Source organism: Mytilus edulis, chromosome 6 (genome assembly GCF_963676685.1).
Source record: "Mytilus edulis chromosome 6, xbMytEdul2.2, whole genome shotgun sequence".
NCBI lineage: Eukaryota > Metazoa > Mollusca > Bivalvia > Mytilida > Mytilidae > Mytilus > Mytilus edulis.
Genome location: NC_092349.1, coordinates 37,228,374 through 37,250,767, shown reverse-complemented (window position 1 = coordinate 37,250,767; position 22,394 = coordinate 37,228,374). Strand labels below are relative to the sequence as shown.

At 32.1% G+C, this 22,394-nt stretch overlaps 1 protein-coding gene across 1 annotated transcript; it reads right to left on the bottom strand.

Annotated features, from left to right (window-relative positions):
- Window positions 1–7,925: 7,925 nt before the first annotated feature.
- LOC139526378 (contactin-5-like) lies at window positions 7,926–21,107 on the bottom strand. The gene is made up of 8 exons (XM_071321517.1): window positions 21,092–21,107; window positions 14,702–15,016; window positions 13,880–14,155; window positions 12,790–13,068; window positions 11,043–11,459; window positions 10,188–10,292; window positions 9,459–9,483; window positions 7,926–8,301 (listed from the first exon to the last, which is right to left on the bottom strand). The coding sequence occupies exons 1-8, from the start codon at window positions 21,105–21,107 to the stop codon at window positions 8,082–8,084; spliced, it is 1,653 nt and encodes a 550-aa protein (XP_071177618.1). The 3' UTR covers window positions 7,926–8,081.
- Between the last annotated feature and the right edge of the window lie 1,287 nt (window positions 21,108–22,394).

Here is a 22,394-nt window from a genome sequence, read left to right as displayed (position 1 = left end):
GCCGCTTAAGAAATGATTTTCTGATATATAATTCTTTAAATTATTAGGCAGATAAGTACAAAATTAATACAAGATTGTGTGTAATACTCCAAAACTTGCCACTTAGTACCGGAAAATTTCGAGGTCGATCGACCTCTGTCGCCCCATTCTCAAGATATTGAACTGTTTTTCATTATTTTTCCAGACACGTTTTTAGATTATTATAGTGTGGCATCATATTTACTGAAATTTGTTGTCAAAAACATGTTTTTTAAAGAATATGAACAAAAACATTGTTTGTTTGTTGTACGGCGAATTGCAGAACGTTGTACGGCGAATTGCAAAATAACAACTTTTGTCTGTACGGCGTCTTGCAATATATTATAATTTTAAGAGTAAATTAATCACTGTTTAAATAATATCAAGTGACGATATTGTGTTGATATCAAAGCTTTACAGGCTTACAAATATACAAAATGTCTTACTTATCAAATATTATTAAATATATGCCGTTAATTCAGTTCAGAAGGTCTCGTTGCGTACCGCTTTTCGATTTTGTACAAAAAGGTTTTTTTCAACCATATTATCCTAAATACATTTATATATCGTTATACTACTAACGACTGTTTTCTTATTTGTTGTTAGGTTGAATTGTATAAGTTCAATAAAATAAACCGTCCATTCCTCTTTTGTTGGTGCTAGCTTCTTTTTTTTTTTAGATAAAAACAGTGGAGATGAGGTATGATAGCAAATAAGATAACTATCCATCACACGCAAGTACCACAGGCACTTGTCTCAGAAAAAAAATTTCCTATATTAAGGTATATAGGAAATTTTTTTTCTGAGACAAGTGCCTGTGGCAAGTACCATATTTTTTTTATTGACACATGGACAGACAATTGAACGGATGGAAAAGCAGACGGAGTGATCGACTCCAAGAAAAAGGACTATGTCATGAATAATCGAAAATGCTTCAAACAGCAAAAGGGAGGCTTCTTCTGGTTATGTATATTGTTGAGTAAATGTTTTATGTCATTCAGTCGTAGTAAACTTGGGTTATCGTCATGACGTAGGAAAGTGTAACAAACAGTTAGAATGAGTGAATACTATAGGGCGTGAACATTATTTTTTTTTATGGCGGTAGCTCTTTTAAATTATGGTTACATCTCAGTCAGGGTATTCATACGACTCATTGCTTACATGATTTTATTAAAAGGAATTACGAAGGTTTACTCATTTTTATTTTAAATCATCAAAACCAGTGTATAAATCAGAAAGTAACATGTAAGGTGTCACAAGTTGAAGCGCTCTTTCATCTCCAAGTCCCAATTAAGAACTCTGAGCTGATATAAAAAAGCCTTGGTCCATCTTTACATTTCTGAAGTCTTAGACTAGCAAATTTGACATCAATTTGAGAACCAAGTCATCATTGTTCGGCCTCTTCTACCAGGCCACACGGTTCAGTTATTTTACGAATTGCAAAATGTAAAGGTACTTTATATATTTCACGATTCCGTCCAGGTACTCAGGGTCAATATAACTTATCAAACATTCCACATACTTCTGAATTATTTTCATCATAGGACTGACCAGGGTTTTAGCTGGATAAGAAGTGGCCTTTCCTTATAACATTTTTGATATATAACAAATAGAAGGCAGATATAACTACATTGGTTAGACGTATCTAAACACTGCCTCATTTGTTGCACCTGCATGACCCAACTTGAGTCTGTAACCTTTGCTACATTTTTATATAGTCTTGTATTTATTTCATTTTTTAAATTTTGGTTCATTTATATGTTTCAAGAAACAAACATTGAACTTCTACCCCCTTTTCAGTGGCGGACCCAGAGGAGATAGGGTTCCGGGGGTTGGAACCCCCCCTTTTTTTTGCCGATCAATGCATTTGAATGGGAGCATATAGTTGGAACCCCCCCCCCCTTTTTACTCTGGGTTGGGAACCCCCCTTTTTTTAAATGGCTGGATCTGCGCCTGCTTTTTGTAGTTAAATGATTGATCATGATCACTTAGGAGACAGCTGCGGGTGTATCAATACACAGTTACAAGTTTAGTTTCGCATTATAGCCATGGTGAATTTTCTAAATATGAAAGTTTTTGTACAATTGAATTGATTTTTAGATAGTTGAATAATAATATAGCCTTCCTTGTGGGTTTATATGCACATTTAGATTGTTTTTAACATGTTTTAGAAGCCATTTTACAGTTTGAACGTCCATACGTTCCTATCCGTACCGCCATAGATTTAAAAAATTTGTATTGTTTTTCAACAAAGATTTGACGCTCGATCTTTTCAATTCAATTTTATGGAAAAAAACGCAGAAATGCATATATTTTTTTCTACCTTTTGATAGATATATGTCTATGGTTTCAGGAAAGGTTTCACTCTTATTGATTGACATTTTCCTTTGGACCAAATTTTTGAGATCTTTGTGACATGTTCAACCCTATCTTGCAATATTTGGTGTCAAATAAATGCTGATTGTTGCCATGGTTACACAAAAAAAAATTATATTTCACAATTATTACTATTGGAAATCAAATCTATGGACGATTCTCTTTCCATAAATATACACATGCATAACTCAAATAGTAAGCCTTATTTATTAGGAAGGAAGGGAAAGAGGGTGTTAAAAAATTATGAGTGTCAATTCTAAGTTTTTTCCTATCTGTGAATTGACACCCATCCTAGTGAATAATCTTCTCATTGCGTTGGGTAGTTTCTTCTATTTGGTCGGGCTTCTGTTTCTTCGACATTTTCCTCATTTCCATTCTCAATTTTATCAAGGATTTACCATACTCAAAGATTTTTTACTTTGCGGAAGCAACGTAAAAAAAGGAATGGACACCAAATTTGCATGTGATTCTTGTAAATTACAGTTAAGATTAGTTAACAGAGAAAATAATGTAAAAAAACAGTGAACACTTAAGTATTAAGTAACAGATAACTGGAATCTCAATTTCAAATAAACAGTTAACAACATTGCAAATTTTAACAAAACAGATTACAGACAGTGGGTCGAGCAGTTAAGGGTTTTTAAATTTATCAGTCAAATAACAGTTTTAAACAAATTAAAACCTTGAAAAAGACAAAAACAGTTTAATTTAAAAGGGAACCCCCCCCCCCTCCCCCACCCCTTAGATATTTGAACTTTTAATACAATATTTTCTTTGAAAGGACGGTAAATAACTATTCTAAAATTAGCAAGTTGCCATACAGTTAAAAACAAGTTGCCATACAGTAAATTTGTCAACACGAGCAAGTTGCCGTACACTAGACTTTATTTTTCATGGTCTATATTCTTTAAAATACATCTTTTTGACAACAATTTCAGTAGATATGATGCCACACTATAATAATCTAAAAACGTGTCTGGAAAAATAATGAAAAACAGTTCAATATCTTGAGAATGGGGGGATAGAGGACGATCGACCTCGAAATTTTCCGGTACTAAGTGGCAAGTTTTGGAGTATTACACAAAATCTTGTATCAATTTTGTACTTATCTGCCTAATAATTTAAAGAATTATATATCAGAAAATCATTTCTTAAGCGGCACCCTCATCAAATGAGTGGAAATGCTTTAAATTGACTGAATTCCTAACTTGTTTACTTTTTTTTCTATTTCTCTCCGCTTCGTTAGTACCCAATTTCCGGTGGCGATGATACACAGTGAACTTGAATATAACTGAAAATGGAAAAATATTCAACTACTTCGAAAGAATTCAATAAGTTGTATTGCAAAAATTAAAAAAGATAAAAGCGTTTTTGTTTTTTCGATTTTCAGTTAAAGTTCAACGACCCAAAGAGGTATGCAAAATATTACCAAAATCTGTTACATAGCCAATTTACTGTAACTTTACCATAACGAAAACGTGAATCTCCCTTTTAAATCTATTGGTGCACACGCTTTTCGCAGAGTAGACGAGAGTATACACGGAGGTGTAACACTATGGGTATTTGAGACCCCATTTATGTATTGTATAGCTTTATGATCGAGTAAGAGACATTGTTGAATAAGCATATGCGGATTTAAAGCACTTGAAAAATATAAAGATATATGAAGATAGTGTCACTGATATTGATTATTTTTATAATATAAAAAAGGATAAAAATTTGCATGTAAAAACGATGTTTTGATCTTTTTTTTTAGTATTATGAACGGTGCATGTCGTTGAAATCTAGTTGAGATGAATGCCTTGTATAAATAAGTGTTGATTTCCCTTTGAAATATATGTTTGGGTATGGATTTTAGAAAAAAATATATATGAATTCTTGGTAGTATTTACAATGTACCCGCATTACCAAAGGGAGAGCAGGTCTAGTAACCGTTGACTTCGTCCGTTTACCAGAGATACACGTTTTGTCAATTGATTCTTGGTTTCTGTGAAAGGGAATGATTAAACATTTTTTCTTGATAAGGTTGAGATGTATCTTCTAACAAATTTTCACATCCGCATGTAGCCACTTCCAATTTGTCAATAGTTTAAAATTTTACATCGATTATTGTTCAAGGAAATTTTTCGTGAAAGGTTTTTTTATTTCGATATTTTTAATATTTGGTCTGAAGCTGCTTGATACTAGCAGCAATTTTTTTTTATCTGCTATGCTACTGAAATTTTGATGTTGTTAAGCCATCCGAACCTGTTTAGAAAGTAAAATGTGTAAGTATTATTTTAATTACGAAAATAATATTAAAAAGATAAGGAAGACCACTGTTGAGGCTCCTAACATTGCACAACTATATTAACATATAACGGTTAACAAAATCGTCTTGAACACTCGACTATCCACTGGTAAACTACAAACAACGCTACCGACAAAGAACAGTCACAGGAACAGATGATGCTGAAATCTTAATCATGATGTATAGAATACCAACACAGGAACAGATAAGGCTGAAATTTTAATCATGATGTAGTCTATAGAATACCAACGGCTCACGTATGATTAGATCGATTTAGCATCTTTAAAATTTAAATTGTCTTTACTACATTTCTGAACGCCTGACATCCAATTAGTGACATGAGAGGTCGTTGCATATTTTCCATAAGCTTTAAGTACATAGACGCATTAGCTATATAAATTCAGCCTCTTGAGTTCTGCATTACAGAACATTCCTATTGCATGTATTATTAATTTGCAAATACTATACAAGCCAAAACGAAAACTAATGAACAAGTCTAAATTGAAAACAACGTTCATACCTATGATTGCGTTTGATAAAAACCGCAATTGTTTATAAATGTGCATTAAAAAAAACTTGCTATAGGGGTCTAAAAACAGCACAAACAACATTTTCCAAAAGACCAAAAAAGTAAAAAGGATTTTTTAACAAAAGGCATTTGACTAGTAGATGGAATAACTGATGTTCTTAAACCCTGCTGACTGAAATAGGCGATTGACAAAAAAACCGGATCACCAGAAGTAACCAAATGGATCTTATCATTAATGTATTACCGAACAGATAACCAATAAACTTGCGGAAAAGATGGTATAACGCAAACATGAGGAGCAAAAATTTGTAAAGCATATCCGTATTTCGACAATAAATGTCTCTGCAGTCATGATAGGAATTGAAACGGTAATTTGAAAGCCATATAAAAAGTAAAATTACAGAAATACTGATCTCCGAGAAAAATTCAATCGGAAAGTCCATAATCATATGGCAAAATCAAATGACAACACACCAAACGATTGGACAACACCTGTCATATTCCTGACTTGGTACAAGTATTTTCAAATGTAGAAAATGGTTGATTGAACCTGCTTTTGAAGCGCTAAACCTCTCACTTGTACGACAGTCGCGTAAAATTTAATAATATTGATAATGATGTGTGAACAAAACAGACACAAAATGTAACAAATGAAGGTAAAAAAGTATAATTCGGTAGGTCACATTCGTGAAAAGGACACGGGATTGTGATACATACAACATAAGTAACATATCCGATCTATATAACAGATATTCCATAACGGTGAACTAAACGCATGAGAACCTTGAATTTTTACATACGCAGATTTATTAGTATATCTGCAAAATGTCTTTTGGTCTTTTGGTCTAATCACACTAGAATCATATTCAAAACAGTGTGGTCCTGGTCATTGATTGACGACCTAAATTATCCCATTGACTGTGACAGATAAGGTGAACGTTTGTCTGTAACGACCATTGCTCACTTCTTACTTATTATAGAATTTAAACTGTGGGGTCACCAAAGGTTCTTAACACCTTTAATAATAAAATAATTCGAAAAATTATTCAGGAATAACCTTTATGTTTTGATTTATATTATTGGATATAAATCAACACATCGTATTATTCCGGATTCGTTTTTCGAATTGCTTTATTTAGGTGTTGAGAACATTTGGTGACCCCACAGATTCAGTGTCTTTAAAAAGTACATAGTGAGCAGTGATTGTTACCGACAAACGTTCACCTAATCTGTCCCAGTCAATTGGATAATTTAGGTCGTCAATCAATGGCCAGGACCACACTGTTTTGAATATGATTCTATATTTATTTGATTTTCTTATTTTCAACATTGCCCTATAAGGACAGATAACTCAGATAAGAACATTTTTAGAATAGAACGTGTTGTAAATTTAACTATTTTAATATGTAGCAAGAAAACAAGATCGGTGATATGTAACAAGAAAACAACATCGATAACCCTTATTTTTCTTTTCGTTCAGAAAATATGAAATAAGAGCTATCTTCTTACATATTTCATTTTGAAATTCGATGGTGTAGGTTTTTTTGTATGAAACAAAATTTGAATTGTCGAGCACAGTTTATACAAAATCTCATATTTTTCACAACTTGTAGCGTGAAAAAAGTCAGATTACCCAAACTTTTTTTATTATATTTTGAAACAAAAGCATGAAAACTACGTTAAGATGAATTGTTAAAACATTATATGGATTTTAATCTAGACCACATGTCAACTTAAGATACGAGTTAACATGCTTTATGATGATCTATGACTTGTGTCAAACGTTTAGAAACATGTGAAAGGTACGTTTGAAATTCTTTTCCAAAATCGGCCTCAAATACATATTTTTATTAACTCTTCCAGTTCTCGATTCAACAAAATTTAGGCGTAAAGAGCAGTATTCGACAAACCTAACTTTTTTTTTTATCAGATACCCCATTTATCACAAAATGTATAATAGTCATTTCATTTTGTTGGATTTTTGTTTTATTTCGTGATAAAAGCCAATTTAGAAAAATGCTGCAGATGTACCAAGTTTATAGAACGCATTATTTCTATTTCACAATTCTCAAAACAAATTGATCTATGATTTTCTTTTGAAGTTACACGGTATGCTAGCTTATAAATCCGACTTCAACTTATAAAAAAATAAAGAAAAGAAGATAGGGTATGATTGCTAATGAAAAAGCTCTCCGCAGCAGTGCAAATTCAAATAAAATGGATTTTAGCAACCGTACGGCCGTTAAAAATGACCAAAGCCCAAACCGCATTATCAGCTTTAGAAGGCTCCGAAATAACAAATGTAAACTATACTTACGAGAAAAAAAAATTGCCTCATTAATGTATTAATTTAAATAAAGGACGATAAATCAACTAAAAAAAACACTTGCAAATTCAAGAGGAATTATATATTATAAAAGAATACCATATATTGATAATATAAGCATCTATTAATTCATGTCTGCATTACATTGACAAAACATACCAAAAGCTACAAATTTGTATTTTGATTTCTATGTTGTATATATCAAACATGTGTATATACAGGTCTTCAAATTCTATAGAATCATGTTATGTGAATGCGTTTAAACAAACAAAATTACTACTTTCACAAAAAGTCAAATAAAAAAACACACAATGCACAATTATGGAATGTTCAGTGGTATGATTATGAAATTATAAAATACTTTAAAAAAAGAATTGTTTTCAATGACAGTACGTGCAGTTTGTTCATAGTTCATTTGAATTTCATTTGAATTTCATTCTAATTTCATTTCAATTGAATGTTTTAACTTCGTTTATTTAAAACAAATACTGCTAATGCATTTATGAAGAATGAGCTATTCGAATCAACATATATAAAACTATTCAAATGTAAGTGTACATTGCAAATTTTGACTCGTTCATATCTAGGTACCCGTTTTCCACACTTGTCGATCCACTCTGATTCTCGATAGCATGTTCTCGTTCGATATCACTTGCATCTCTCGTATTGTTTTCTGTATTTGAGTAATCGACTCCATTCATTGGGATACTTTCTATATCATCATACTCATGTTCATGCTCATTTGGGTCTTGCTCGTTGGATCTTGAAAAGAAAATAAGATATATCACTTATATTGACTGCATCGTTTGCAGATATCTTATTGTGTTTTTCATTATAAACTGTAAATCTAAAGAGTTAAGAAGTCTCACCAAAAGATCAACATTGATTTTGATTAAGAAGTAGTGATGCAAATTACTTGACCACACGAGACATAAAACAGACAAACTAGGACAATGGTTCTGTATATGCGCAATTTCAGTTCTTAACATCTTCTAATGGGTTCAAATGATTCATTTTAATACGTGATTAATGTACTTAATACACTATTTTTGATTGATTGTTGATTGCTTTACGTCCAGTGTCAAATATTTCAATAGAAAAGTCTTATTGTTGAGGCTGTCCGGGTTAGTGTCAGGTAAATTGTGACTGCCGCTTAGAAACCAAATGGTATATTGGATACTTTTAGCCTTGCAACAGGTCACCTACGGTCCCATCGAAGAGTTCTTTTGCAAGAGTTCTGAACGTACAGAGAGTGTGGTATCCTCTGTACACGAGCACTTTGATTTAATGTCTCTATTCTGACCGCAGGTGGATGCATTCTTGACACATCCAGCCCAGCAAAACGGACGCCGCAATTCGGCGAGAATTTTACTTCTCGTCGGCAGAAGAATTAAGTAGCCATATGTCTAATGCCTCAGTCACTCTTGGGGTCAATATTTGTCAAAACTTTATGGTCGTATTGTGTTGAAATGAATAAGGTCGTTGTGTCAAAGAATATTTATTATTTTAATATTCGTAATGAAAACGATGTACATTATCAAAATATGGCAAATTGAATTACCTAACGGGTGTATCTTGCTTCTAAATGAGCAAAATGTTTAAAAATTATTCGCCTCTGCAAATCATATACAAGTTAGTTAGAGGACAAACAAGATTATAAGAACAAATCGTTATTTTTGATATCACATCCTTCATCCTGTATCAAGCACTTTTTGTTATGAAAGTACGTAAGTTAATACCTGTTTTGGTTTAATAAAAAGAAGAGCTTTACTTTTCCAATAGAAATTAAATGGTGTCAACATCACTAGTCATGCACTAATAAGTGTGTGACCTTCAGAGCACTGAAACTCTAAATAGTTACAAACAATCATAATTTGACGTTTGAAATTGCATGCCCTTTCTTAGACAAGATTTCTTACCCAGGGTTTTCTTGTCCCTCATATTCTACAAAAACAATAATGTATAAATCAATGCACATAATATGTGCTTTTATTTTTTATCAATTGGAAATATCGGTTACTTCTTTCGTGTGTGCAAGCATTCGACAAGGCTTAACCGTCACTTCTATAATAATCGATTTGATTAATCCACCATTTACTTCGTGCCTGTACCAAGCAAGGAATGTGACAGTTGTATTCATTTGTTTGATGTGTTTGAGATTTTGATTTTGCCATTTGCCATTTGATAAGGTACTTTCCGTTTTGAATTTTCCTCGGAGTTCAGTTTTTTTGTGATTTTTCTTTTTAATACGAAACTTTTATTCAAAACAATTCATAGACAATGATAAATGATGAGACAAATTAAAACAATGTGTCCGGCATGTATTTGTTCTTCTTTAAATCGTCATTGTACGGCTAGCTATATTGAATACATGATAATATTGGAATGTGGTGTGGTTAAAAGGAGAGAGGGTTTGGTTTGTTTGCTATCCTTTATCCTGCTATATAAATTAGGTGTTATGAATTTTTTGTACTTTAATTATATGCAATGTCATTCAAATTCAATATTTTATTTTATTTTTTTTTTATATTCGATTCATAACTTTGAAGTTAGTATATCCGACTCCTATACAATGTTTGTTCATTACACTATTACAAAAATGCGACTGTATCTATATATGTTGATATTTTAACTTAAATATTGCTTACCTTTCAAAATGTTTCTTTGATTGTTATACCAGAAAAATGATATCGCAACTGTTATTACAACAATAACTAAACATATACCAATCAGAACATATTTTAGTGGAATACCTATTGAAGTAAAGTGTTTGTTACTTATAAGCTATATTATATGTAAAAATTGACAATAATCGGTGTCTTGTGATTCGTAAATGCTTCAAATAAGGTATACATAGGTAAATATATATCAAACATATTGGAAACGAGCAATTTTAGAACGATTTTAATATATCTTAATTTTCCTCAACCAGATGATATTGCTTTTGATGAAAGTATAAAAAGGTAAACAGTTAAAATATTTGTCTGTAAAATTTGATAAATAATCAGCTAATGTCATTTGGTTTTGTGTTGAATTTTTTTTTTTTGCGTATATCTTTTGTTTAAAATCCCTTACACATTGTGTTGTTTTCTCCCATTTGTGTTTGGGATAAGAACGAAGAAATGATACATGTCAGTCTAAAGCATTACAATAAACTCTCAACAGAGATAATCGACGATTCAATACCCAACACACAAAACTAAACACTTGCCTAACAAACACCAACCATATTCTTGTGATGACACCATATGCTCGGGAAAGGATAAGCTGTTCTAGTTTAACGGGTAGCACTCGTTGCAAGTAAACAAACGATAAAAAGTGGCATTCAAAATGTGTAAAAACGGTCCTACGACAACGATAATTTGTATTTACAAATAAGGTATCTACTTATCTGTTTGTTCTCAATGACAATTTTTATACATTGTGATTGTTACAGACTAACTATTTGCCGTTAAAAACACATAAAAGTTATTATTGTTTCATTGTAATGAATAATGACTTACCAACATCTGTAAATGCTTCCTTCATGCCAACGCTGTCTTGTTGGGTGGTGTTCATCTCCGTTGATTGTCCTTCATAAGCATACTGATTAAATGTATTGTTTAACAAATGAACTACAAATGTATATTCTACGCTTCCATATATGTTTACTACTTGACAGCTATATGAAGTAATATCGTTGCTACTAAAGTTTGAAATACATAGCTTTGATTTGAAACCATCTTCTTTGATAATTTTGTTCGTGTAATTTAATTTTACGATTGATGAAGATGTCGCAATTCTGATTCGTCTAGAAACCGCTAATGCTTTGTCGTTTTTGAACCAATGAACGATGGATTCTTGCACCGAATAGAAGTCTACTGTCATCCAAATATTCTGTTCTTCCCGCCAATGCCCTGTGTCTGTTATTCTTGGTGGACCTAAAATAATTATTATTAATTGTTATCGTCAAAAAATAGGAACATAGTCCGACGGGAACAAGAACATTTAAAAAAAACTATTTGAACAACGTTATATGAGAAACTTATAAATCTAAGAATTACTTTATAAGTGGAAGTTTAGAAATGATTTACATGCTATATACAATTGAAGTTGATATGCTGATTTTGTTGTTTTCACTAGAGGCTGTCGAATTAAAAAAAATAAGGGCACAGAAATATCGATATGTATCGTCGGTTGTTGATTAAAATTTATCGCATTGTCAAAACGAAGAAAATTATAATCAAATGATTGGTTTCATACATTCATACACATACTAATCGTTATGAACCAATACAAAAATACGGTTTAAAACTATATGCAGGTGTGAAGTGCATGTTGCAAACAACTGTAAATAAATTACCTTGCATAGGATAAAAATAAATATTGGGCAAACATAAATTGCAGGATAGTTGAGAATCCGTACAAAGGCGAGTAGTGAACTTTGCGCGGCTAAGCCTCGATAAATTGAGGATGCGGTGCAAGAAATGAACATAAATGATGAATCCTCCCATTTAGTGTACGGCCGTCCAATGGTAATATACAGCAACCAACCCAGTTTAGTTTAGATCGAAACGGGTAGCTAAAGAAACAATTTATTTCATTAAAAGTTAGGATATGGCTTCAAAAAGAAGCAGATGAAGACTGGAAAATTATAAACTATCAACTACCAAGTTGTTATAATGCTTCACGCACAAATCCAATAAAAATGTTAATAAACTGGTAAAAAGTGTTTAGAGACAGAGATCTGTACTGAGAGTAAGACATATGGAGAGAAATAATTGATACATTTTAACTTGTGTTTTTTTTTTTTATTAGAATGGTAGTCTTTCTTTTTTTAAATGGACTAAAAATGAAAAATAAAACTATAACTTAGGGTCTTAGTGGACTTAAAAAGAACCCGAAATTTTTTAATAGAATCAATGTTTTTTTAATAATTGAGCTAATGAGAATTAACTCGGAAATTTTTCCTCTGTTTAAAATTACAACATAAGTAAAGAAAGCCATTTATAGATATTATTATTAGTATCACTAGAAATCACTATTCATACAGAATTGCTTCCGAATTGAAATTTCCTACAAACCCAATATAAACGATATGAAACATGATTCAGTTCTTTTATATTAAGTTCGTATTCCCTTGTCTATACTTGTTGTTGAACAATATTTGGCGAGGTTGAACACGTGAAAACATCCACGATTTAAACGTGAAATACTATATCTAACGATAAATGAAATAGTTTATAAGTAGATCGTCCTCACGTCACATACCATTAGGTCTTACGAACGATGATGCGAAATACTCTTTGAATTCTGTCTTCCACTTGCATATGTAGTCTCCTTCGTCTCTGTAATCACAAAATGATATTTGCAGTATTGATTTGTTTCCATTAACAAATCCGGGTAAAGTTTTAATGAAATTACCATTCCGATTGTGCGTCCAGTATGTTTGCCAGTCTTTTGCGTCTTCAGCTGCGAATTGACACACTAAGTTTACTCTAGTCGATGCATTACAGTACGCGTTAGAAGGCTGAACCGTGACTGGATACTCTTTCAAATAAAAAAGAAAACCGTCAATCTATAAATCTTAAGATAATTCAAACAGAAATATGCCGAAATAACTATGTCTTATTAAATAATTATTAAAACCTTTCCACTTGGAAAACAAAGAGTATCATAATAGCTGCTATTTCGCCACTAATGTTACAAATTGTAGCACAATTTCTATAGTTTGAAAGCTTTGTTGATTTTTGTTTCTTTAAAATTAACTTTATTTTGGTCCTGTAATGCAAAAAAAAAAAATATGTTGTCACTTTAATTTTGTGCTATAAACATGTCAAAATTGTTAAATTTGACCCACAATGACTACTTTATTCATACTTTAAGCCTAATTAAGTTTTTGTTTATTGTCAAATGCAGTAATTATTGACAATTTTGACAATTTCTATTTATTGCAGGAAGTTCGGCTAGCCATGCAGCAATAAAAAAGATGCATTCATATATTAATGGATTGGAGATTAGGTTCAAATAACTTATTTTGGAGATGTGTTGTTTTTGATGGTTTTTGAATTACAGGAACGAAGACGTGGATTAATTGCACCTTTACCTTAGCTGTCATTTAATTCTCCCCTATTATGTCTCTAATTTCTTTTAGTATTGCATTAACATCATTTAAAAATGATGTGTTTATGATTTGGTAAATATTACACGACACTACAACTAAAGTTATCAACTACACTGGAGAATAAATTTTATCCAGTAAGGCATTTTTATGCCAATTAAAATTGCAATTAAATTTCAATAACGTTTACAACATAAAACACTCATCAGATTCAATAGTATGCAGTAAAAATAATGTTACCAATTAAAATAAGTTTAAGTGTTAGGTCAATACTTCCGGCATCATTTTGAACTTTGATTCCATACTGTCCAAAGTGCTCTATCACCGTTGAACTCAATAAAAAAATGTTGGAACCATTTGCTGTTGCTGTCCAAGCACCAAGAGGTCCACCTATGTTTCTAGTCCAAGAAATGGTCGGCACTTGCAAACTATGAACCTCAACAGCAACTTTGGTGGGTATGCCTATTTTAGTTTTGAATTTGTAGAATGTTATATTGGAAAGAGTCTTTGGTTTTTCTGAAAAAGGCGAAAATAATAGATGGACATTCAGATTCATAAGTTGACAACGCCACGGCTAACAAAAATGACAAACCGAAAAACAGAAAAACAATTCTTCACAAAATGCAACATAGAACACTAAAGACTAAGCAGCACGAACTCCACCAAAAACTAAAAGATGAAATAAAATTAACATATATCATTAGGTTTGAAAAACGTAAACCTTTATCGTTCCTTCATACAAACCATGTTTTCATCAACACCTGATAAGTTCGACGTGCCTACGTTTACGGAAAAAAATTCGCATTTCGACATATTGTTCTTCCGATTATTACCGGAGGAAAAGCAAATGAAAAGGTGAACTGAGACACACAACTTGGACTAGACAAACGATGTATGCTCACAGGAATAAAATAATACTTTTTACCATTGGTAAATTTATTTATATCGATATCATACAAAATTTAAGTTTTCTTAACAAATCATGAGGTCTCAACCATGGCATGCTCTTGCTGTATTTTAATTTGCCTTTAAGTGCTGTGTTTTGTGATATTTTTTACTTACCTAATATATTCAATATGAATGTACGTTGCACAGCAGTTCCATTTTGGACACTTTGACATTGGTAAGTTCCAACATCATCTGTAGAAACATTCAATATGTTCAGATTGTATTCACCGTTTGAATGATTTCCTATCAAACGTATACGACTATATGCTGATATGTTGCGATTTATCAACGTGCCAACACTGTAAGTATTTAACTTCTCTTCTCCTGGACCAAGCCAAATGATAGGCAGAACTTTGAATGGACATGCTATAACAATGCTAGTGTTTTGTTTAACCAATAAGTGACTAGAACTATATGCATCGCTAAAATCTGAAACAATTAATACATGTCATTAGTTAACATACATTTTCAAACAATTCAATTGCAACTCAACGCTATATAATGTCTCAGTTTTGTTATTAAGTCATATAAGTGCTGTTTATGGTAAATTCTAAGGTTCAGTTTTTTATAATGGCGACCGAACGATGATATTTGTTTGCCCACAAACACGTCAGTTTTTCTCTGGTTGGTGGTTGTTTCACTGGCAATCATTAAATATTTTAAAATATACCATTCATGTATAGATAAACGCTAGTTTTTCATTATACTAGTACCTGACAGGACCAATATCATTAACATCAGAATACACATCTTTGATCTGAAATATAAAACAAGGTGTTCAAAAACAATATGTTAATCTGAATTGGAAAATTGTTCAGAATATGTAGGAAAAAATGATTTACAGCAGTTTAATAAATAATTACGTAGCTGTACAAGAAAGCAATTGAACCAAGAGTTCTAAGTGGTGAGATTGAAGCATCCCTTCTAAAATTGTACTGATAATGTAACGAGTTTGTTGACCTGTACGGAATATTTGTTTTCATAGATGACGACGGATAGTTTCCAAATATCAGTCCTCTTTTCTTCGAATGTGACACACCGAATCAGTGTTATCATCGTATGTGTACTTACATTAGCAACACGACAGGAGCCACACGTAAAGCAGGATCTGTTCAATCTTCCGGTTTACTTGAGATCATCTCCTATTTATTTAGGTTAGTTTTGCTAAGTTTTTAGTTGTCTGTGTTGTTTTGTGTGGGTTTTTTTGTCGTTTGTTTTTTGTTCAAAAGCTTAGTCAGTTTGTTTCTTTCGCACCATTTTGAATGTCCGTTTGGTTTCTTTTGTATTTCTTTTAAGACAATTTACCGTTTTGGCAATATCTTTTTTTTTTTTACTATTATACATTCCTGGTCGTATTTTGATTTGGGTCGATTTTCAGACATACCGTTAGTTTGACAGCAAACTAAAGATAATAGTATTTCAGCGAGTTTTAGTAACAACCAAAGTCTTTATCAATTTGCGTCAATGATCATAAAGTAGAAAATTCGGATAGCGCAAAAATCCAGTTTCAATTTGGTGTAAAAACATAAACACTTTAAAATAACTAATTTTCCACTAAACATTAATTTGTGTATGCCTTCATTATAAACGATGACAAAACTCTTACAAATATATGCAGTAATGTACTAGCATTATTGTGCAAAAGGAAACTATTCCGATTTTTATTGGAAAATTTTATCACGTATTTCGAGGAAAGAGTACGCCAATTTGACAGTACAAATCCAAAAAAGTAAGGACCAGTTTTCCATTTGATGGTTTTGTATGGGTTTAGTTTTCCCTTATTTTCACTAATCACAGCTCCGGGTTGAATTCAATCTTATTTAATGACTAAGAATATATATTCCAACAGAAAAAAATACCTTGCTTAACTCGGTTAACAAAGTTTAAAAATCACTACTTTTAAACCCCGAAATTCTCGAAAATAAGATTAGTGACCTATATTTCATATGGAGTTATCATTAAAATAGGCCAGCTCTACAACATGTTATAAAGTTATAAAAAAAAATGATTAAATAGCGCGCAACTGTATTGAATGCCCTTAAGATGAACGTAGCCTTACAATCAGCATTTGTCTTTATGTCATACAAGAATTCAAAATTAATTTAAAAGTTGACAAAACAATTCCAAAGGGTAACTAAAATATTGTCAATTGATTCTTATTTTAAATGGGGGTTCGTTTAGCTGTGCTGATGTTTAGAAAACGATTATAAAAATTTGTTGCTATGAAATCCACTTTTATATTGTTTGGAAACAGGAACTTAATTTAAATGAGATGATTTTTAAGCTTAATTAAAGAACTTGCTACAGGTTTATGATATCTTTGGTGATATCTGATTCTGGGTGAGGTCTCAGATATGTCATAAGGTAGTCCTAAAAGGATCATTATAAATGTCTAAAGATAAATTATAGATTCATGAAACCGGCCCCATATTAGTATGACAATCTTTACAAAAGCTATATAATAAAGTTATCAACATTATATTTTTACACATATACATGTTTTGTTGCTTAATATTCTCTGTAGATAATTACATATAGTTCAGAGATTAGTTTTACTACATTTATATCTTTTAAATTAATAGTTTAAGTAATAACTCACCTCTAACGCATGCAATATAACCCGCTTGCAAATGACGTGTGTCGTGAAAATTTCCGGTAGTGCTCTCCGAACCTTGTATTACAGGAACAATTAATGTATATTAGATAATTCCACTTAAAAGAACAATTAACAATTGTATTATGGAGTAATAAAATAATTTCCCTATGATGAAGCTTTACTTTGAAAGAATGTCAAACAAATATAAACATTGTTTTTCATAAAAAAAAAAAAACATATTTACAATGATCTGCTAACGCTACTATTTTACCCACTAAATAGGGTGTGGGGATCAGCCAATATTTGACATCATTTGTTAATTGAATATATTCCTTGTAGTGATTAAATGTCGAATCAATCATTAGATATAAATTGTAATTGAATTTTTTCAAGCTGATATAATGATAACAAAGGGCGTGCGTTTGCTATTATTATGTTTTTGAAATAGGAAAAGCTTGTGCATTTAACTTATTCAGTGGTTAAATTGCGCTCTTCATTTGGACATTTTTATGGACGCTGTCATGACTTTGGGAGATCATAAAGGAATAGTTGTGCTACGTATGACAACGGGTACGTTACTGGTGTTCTAATCACAAACACGTCCAATAAGGCCGATTGGAAAATAACCAAATGCGAATAATTATCGGATTTATACTTGCTGAACATGAACTGCTTTTCATTGCTGAACACACGAGTTCCCTTTCGCGTCATAGTTGGTACTGAAGGTGGACTTCATGTTGCTCTGTAAATACTTTCTTTGTGCAGTTTTATTATAGTTGTTTATAATTTTATTCTTTTGCGGAAAAAGTGTGGTTATGGTAATAATAGTACCGGCAGGGTGACAACAACCTAATAGTTTGCGGTTATATATGTTTATTGGGAATATGTATCAATCAAAGGGAATGTAGTTACGTAAACACTACAATGAAGCTGATCTTATTTTATCGGAAATTACAGTATTTGCAATTGACGTTAGTTATTCGGAAACTATTGATCATAAGTCAATCGTATTTGCAATGTAGTTGTATAAGTATTGGCATATATTCTTAAATGTATATATCATATATGATTTCCAGCTTCTTCGGTCGTCTTTAATTGGTTTAAACATATGATAAAGTATTGCCGTATTTATAAAGTTTGCTTTCTTTCACCTGCATGCAGTAAATAGATATATCTGTATCCTTGTACTACTATTATTGGAAATGGTTATATATAATGTGTTATTGACCATGACATGTTTGGCCCTTAGTGGTTTTTGTCTTACAACATATAGCTTTGCAGACTACATTTTATCCACTAGGGAAGAAAGAAAATGTTTTTTCCTACAATTGTTAGTTTCATGAAATACAACTAAAATATATAAATGCACCGGGAAGCAATTAACTATAATGTTATCTCCCCAGAGTTACAATTAAAAGACTTAAAATTTCATTTTGAATTCAAATATCATATCCGAATTAAAACCGGTAATTAGCCACACATAAATAGAACTGCTGGTGTCACAAAACAATGAACTAAATTAAATACCTACTTTGAGGCTAACAGTCACGTTGTTATATGATAATGTTGTATAAAACCGTGGTCATATTATTATCTATAAAGAGATTTAAAAAAAACTGAACTAGAACACATGTTTGTAGCGGCCAGCTAAAGCACGACTCCGGGTGCAGGATATTCTTTGTGTGTTTGAAGACCCATTAGACGTCTTCGGCTGTTTTCTGCTCTTTGGTTTGGTTTTGTTTCTTTGACACCTTCTCAATTTCTAATCTCATTTTTTTTGTCTCTCGGAGTATTTTTTAAGCTCATCTGGCCCACAGGGCCAATTGAGCTTTTCTCATCACTTTGCGTCCGTCGTCCGTTGTCGTTTTTTTCAAAAATCTTCTCCTCTGAAACTTCTGGGCCAAATTAAACCAAGCTTGGCTACAATCATCATTGGAATATCTAGTTAACTAAATGTATCTGGTGACCCGGCCAACCAACCAAGATGGCCGCCATGACTAAAAATAGAACATAGGGGGTAAAATGTAGATTTTGACTTAAATCTCTGATACCAAAGTTTTAGAGCACATCTGACATGGGGTAAAATAGTTTATCAGATCAAGATCTATCTGCTCTGAAATTTTCAGATGAATCGGAAAACCTGTTCAGTTGCTGACCCTAAATTAGTAATATTAAGGTAATTTTGCCGTTTTTGGTAATTATCTTGAAAAGAATTTTAGATAGAGATAAATTGTAAACAGTTATAATGTTCAGCAAAGTAAGATCTACAAAAAAGTCAGCATGACCAAAATGGTCAGTTTACCCTTATGGAGTTATTTCCTTTTATTGTCAATTTTTGTCAATTTTTCGTCAATTTTTGTTGTCTTGTACAAAAATCTTCTCCTCTGAAACTACACGACAAATTTAACCAAACTTGTCTACAATCATCATAAGGGTATCTAGTTTAAAAAATGTGTCCGATGACCCTGCCTGCAAACAAAGATGACCGACATGGCTAAAAATAGTACATAGGGTAAAATGCAGTTTTTGGATTAAATCTCAGCAACCAAAGCATTTAAAGCAAAACTGACGAGAATAAATGTGTTTGTGATGTCAAAGTTTATTTGCCCTGAAATTTTCAGACCTATCAGACAACCCGTTGTTGGGTTGCTGCCCCGGAATTGGTAATTTTCAGAATTTTTTTTAGCTTTTGGTTATTATATTGAACATTTTTATAGATAGAGATAAACTGTGAACAGCAATAATGTACAGCAAAGTAAGACCTACAAATAAGTCAGATGATACAATGGTCAATTAACCGCTTAAGGAGTTATTGCCCTTTAGAGCCAATTTTGAACAATTTTATAAATTTTGTAAATTGTTAATCGTTTATTATATGCAAATACACCAAGGTGAGCGACCCTTTAGAGCTTCTAGTTTTCCTCATTTTCAAGCCTTATGAAGTTTTTTTCTTCTTTTTTACAACCAAATGTGTGACAAATAACCAGTGCAGCTTCTGCTGTGTTCTCTATATAGGATTTTAACTGAAGTGGACATCAGTTGCCGAATCTGCGACTTGAAAAAAATTACTTTGACACGTTGTACATATTTTTGTAAATATGTTTTACTGAAGAAAGTATCTTCTTACATGGCTTAGGTCTATCATGATTCGATATACCAAATAATTTACCAGAATTTTAATGTGTTTTTTTGTTGCAGACATGATTTGTAAATCCGGAAGATTGCTCTTTATAAATGAAAAATAATGAAGAGTTTTTAATCCATCTGAATAAAATCACAAAATGCATGGTTGAAATTCGAGACATTAGTAGTAGCGATTTACATAACTGTTCGGTACGTACCCACAGTTGACACGAACTCTGACAGATAAAACAAAAGGAGTCGTCTCAAATATTAAATGATCGGCGCATTTCATTCACATATGTTTTGGTGAAATTTATGAACGGAGTGTACAAGTGTTCCTCCGGCATTAATCAGAGAGAAAAAAAATAATTTCCGCAACAATACTGTTCAATCGGATTTATCGTCAACAATTTTCTACCTTGTACAAATAAAAAAAGACTATTTTTAGTTAGAAATATTTTCTTAATCTACAATGAAAACAAAGTGATTTTTTTTATTTATAGACTTGGAAAAGCGGTAACAGATAATTAATGTTGATGAAAATTACTAGACAAAAGTGTTCTATGAACAAAGAAGCATTTTCGACTTATTACCGGTTTGACATTTTTCCTCCCTTTAGATTTCTGTAATGTCTAACGTTCTTCCATGTGTATGACGATAGTGCATACAAAGAAACAAATGATCATTTACATGATCAACCAAATATTAAACAAAAATTCCTAAACGTTTTGCCAAATACAGCTAAGGTACAGATGAGTGCAGTCCTAACCTGTACAGCAAGTTACCTTGATGACCAGTCATTTGGACTGGTCAAAGTAAACCTGTGACCGGATTTAGGACTGCTCTGACCAGTCCTAGGACCAAAATCTAGTTAACTTGAAAAGCGGACTTGGTCCTAGGACTGTTTTTATGTCTGCCAAAAAGTTAACTTGGAAACAGGTCCGCTATTGATATAAGTTAACTTTGAACCAGTCCTGTTATAAGTAAACTTCGGAACCAGTCCTACCGTAAAGTTAGCATATGTTAACTTCAAAACCAGTCCTGCCACAAAGTTAACACAAGTTAACTTTTGCTTTGACAAATCCGATCAAAACCAGACCTGTTCCAAAGTTAACTTTTGACTGGTCTGCTCGACACTAAGTTAACTTGTAACCAGGACCGCTCTTCATCGATTATTTAAATATCTTTGTTCCGTAGTATAAACATCGAAAATAAAGTAAAATTAATACTTCCGTTATATAAACAGGATTAAATACAAATATTTGAAAATAAAGTACGCATAAAACGTTGCTTGTAACACAAATTTATCTGTGATCTGTCAATCTATCAATTAAAAAATTGGTTACAATGATAATGGGTTCTGAATATTTATTCCGATACATATCAAATTCAACCATATTTGCACTTTATTATGTATATCTTTGAAAAGACGTATATTTGATGTTAGTTGTATATGTCCTTGTTAGTAAATATACATCCTCCAACTATGCAGCCACAATAAGCAAACCAATTATAGACTAATGATTTGGTTATACAAGACATTATGATGAGTTAAATTTTAACGGTTCCATTGGACTGTAAATATTTATTTAGCTACTCTGTGTGAGAAGTAAATAAAATAAAAATCGCCATGACATTCAAAGTCAACATGGAAAATATCTTCACATTTTAAAATATGTTGGAGCTATATATATGAATATGCTATACAAACAGACACAATTACACTCAGTTTCGTATCGATTTAAAATAGTTCTTTAACTGGTACTCAAATACTTCACTTGCCTGTTGCCATCCATCATCGACACTTTTTGCAATTTCCGTTTATACTGTTCAAATTTGTCAAAAAATCCTCCATATGGTGAATATAAATTATTCATATTTTATAATGGGACCGGATCGACTTGGGGCCGGATCGACGTGGGCCGGATCGACTTGGGCCGGAATGACTTTGGGCCGGATTGACTGGGGCCGGATCGGTTTGGGGCCGGAACGACCGGATACCATTAAAACACATGACTACAAATTTTTGTTCACATACATTAAACGTGAAAGCATCTCCTCCTTTTATTGAAATTATTGATACGTAAC

Bases quoted from the DNA above. Each gene is read 5' to 3' on its own strand.
- LOC139526378 (XM_071321517.1), bottom strand. The intron at 14,156-14,701 runs GTAAGTAAAAAA...CGCCTTTTTCAG, and splicing joins ATTCATATTGAATATATTAG to AAAAACCAAAGACTCTTTCC. The intron at 9,484-10,187 runs GTAAGCAATATT...TTGTTTTTGTAG, and splicing joins TCAAAGAAACATTTTGAAAG to AATATGAGGGACAAGAAAAC.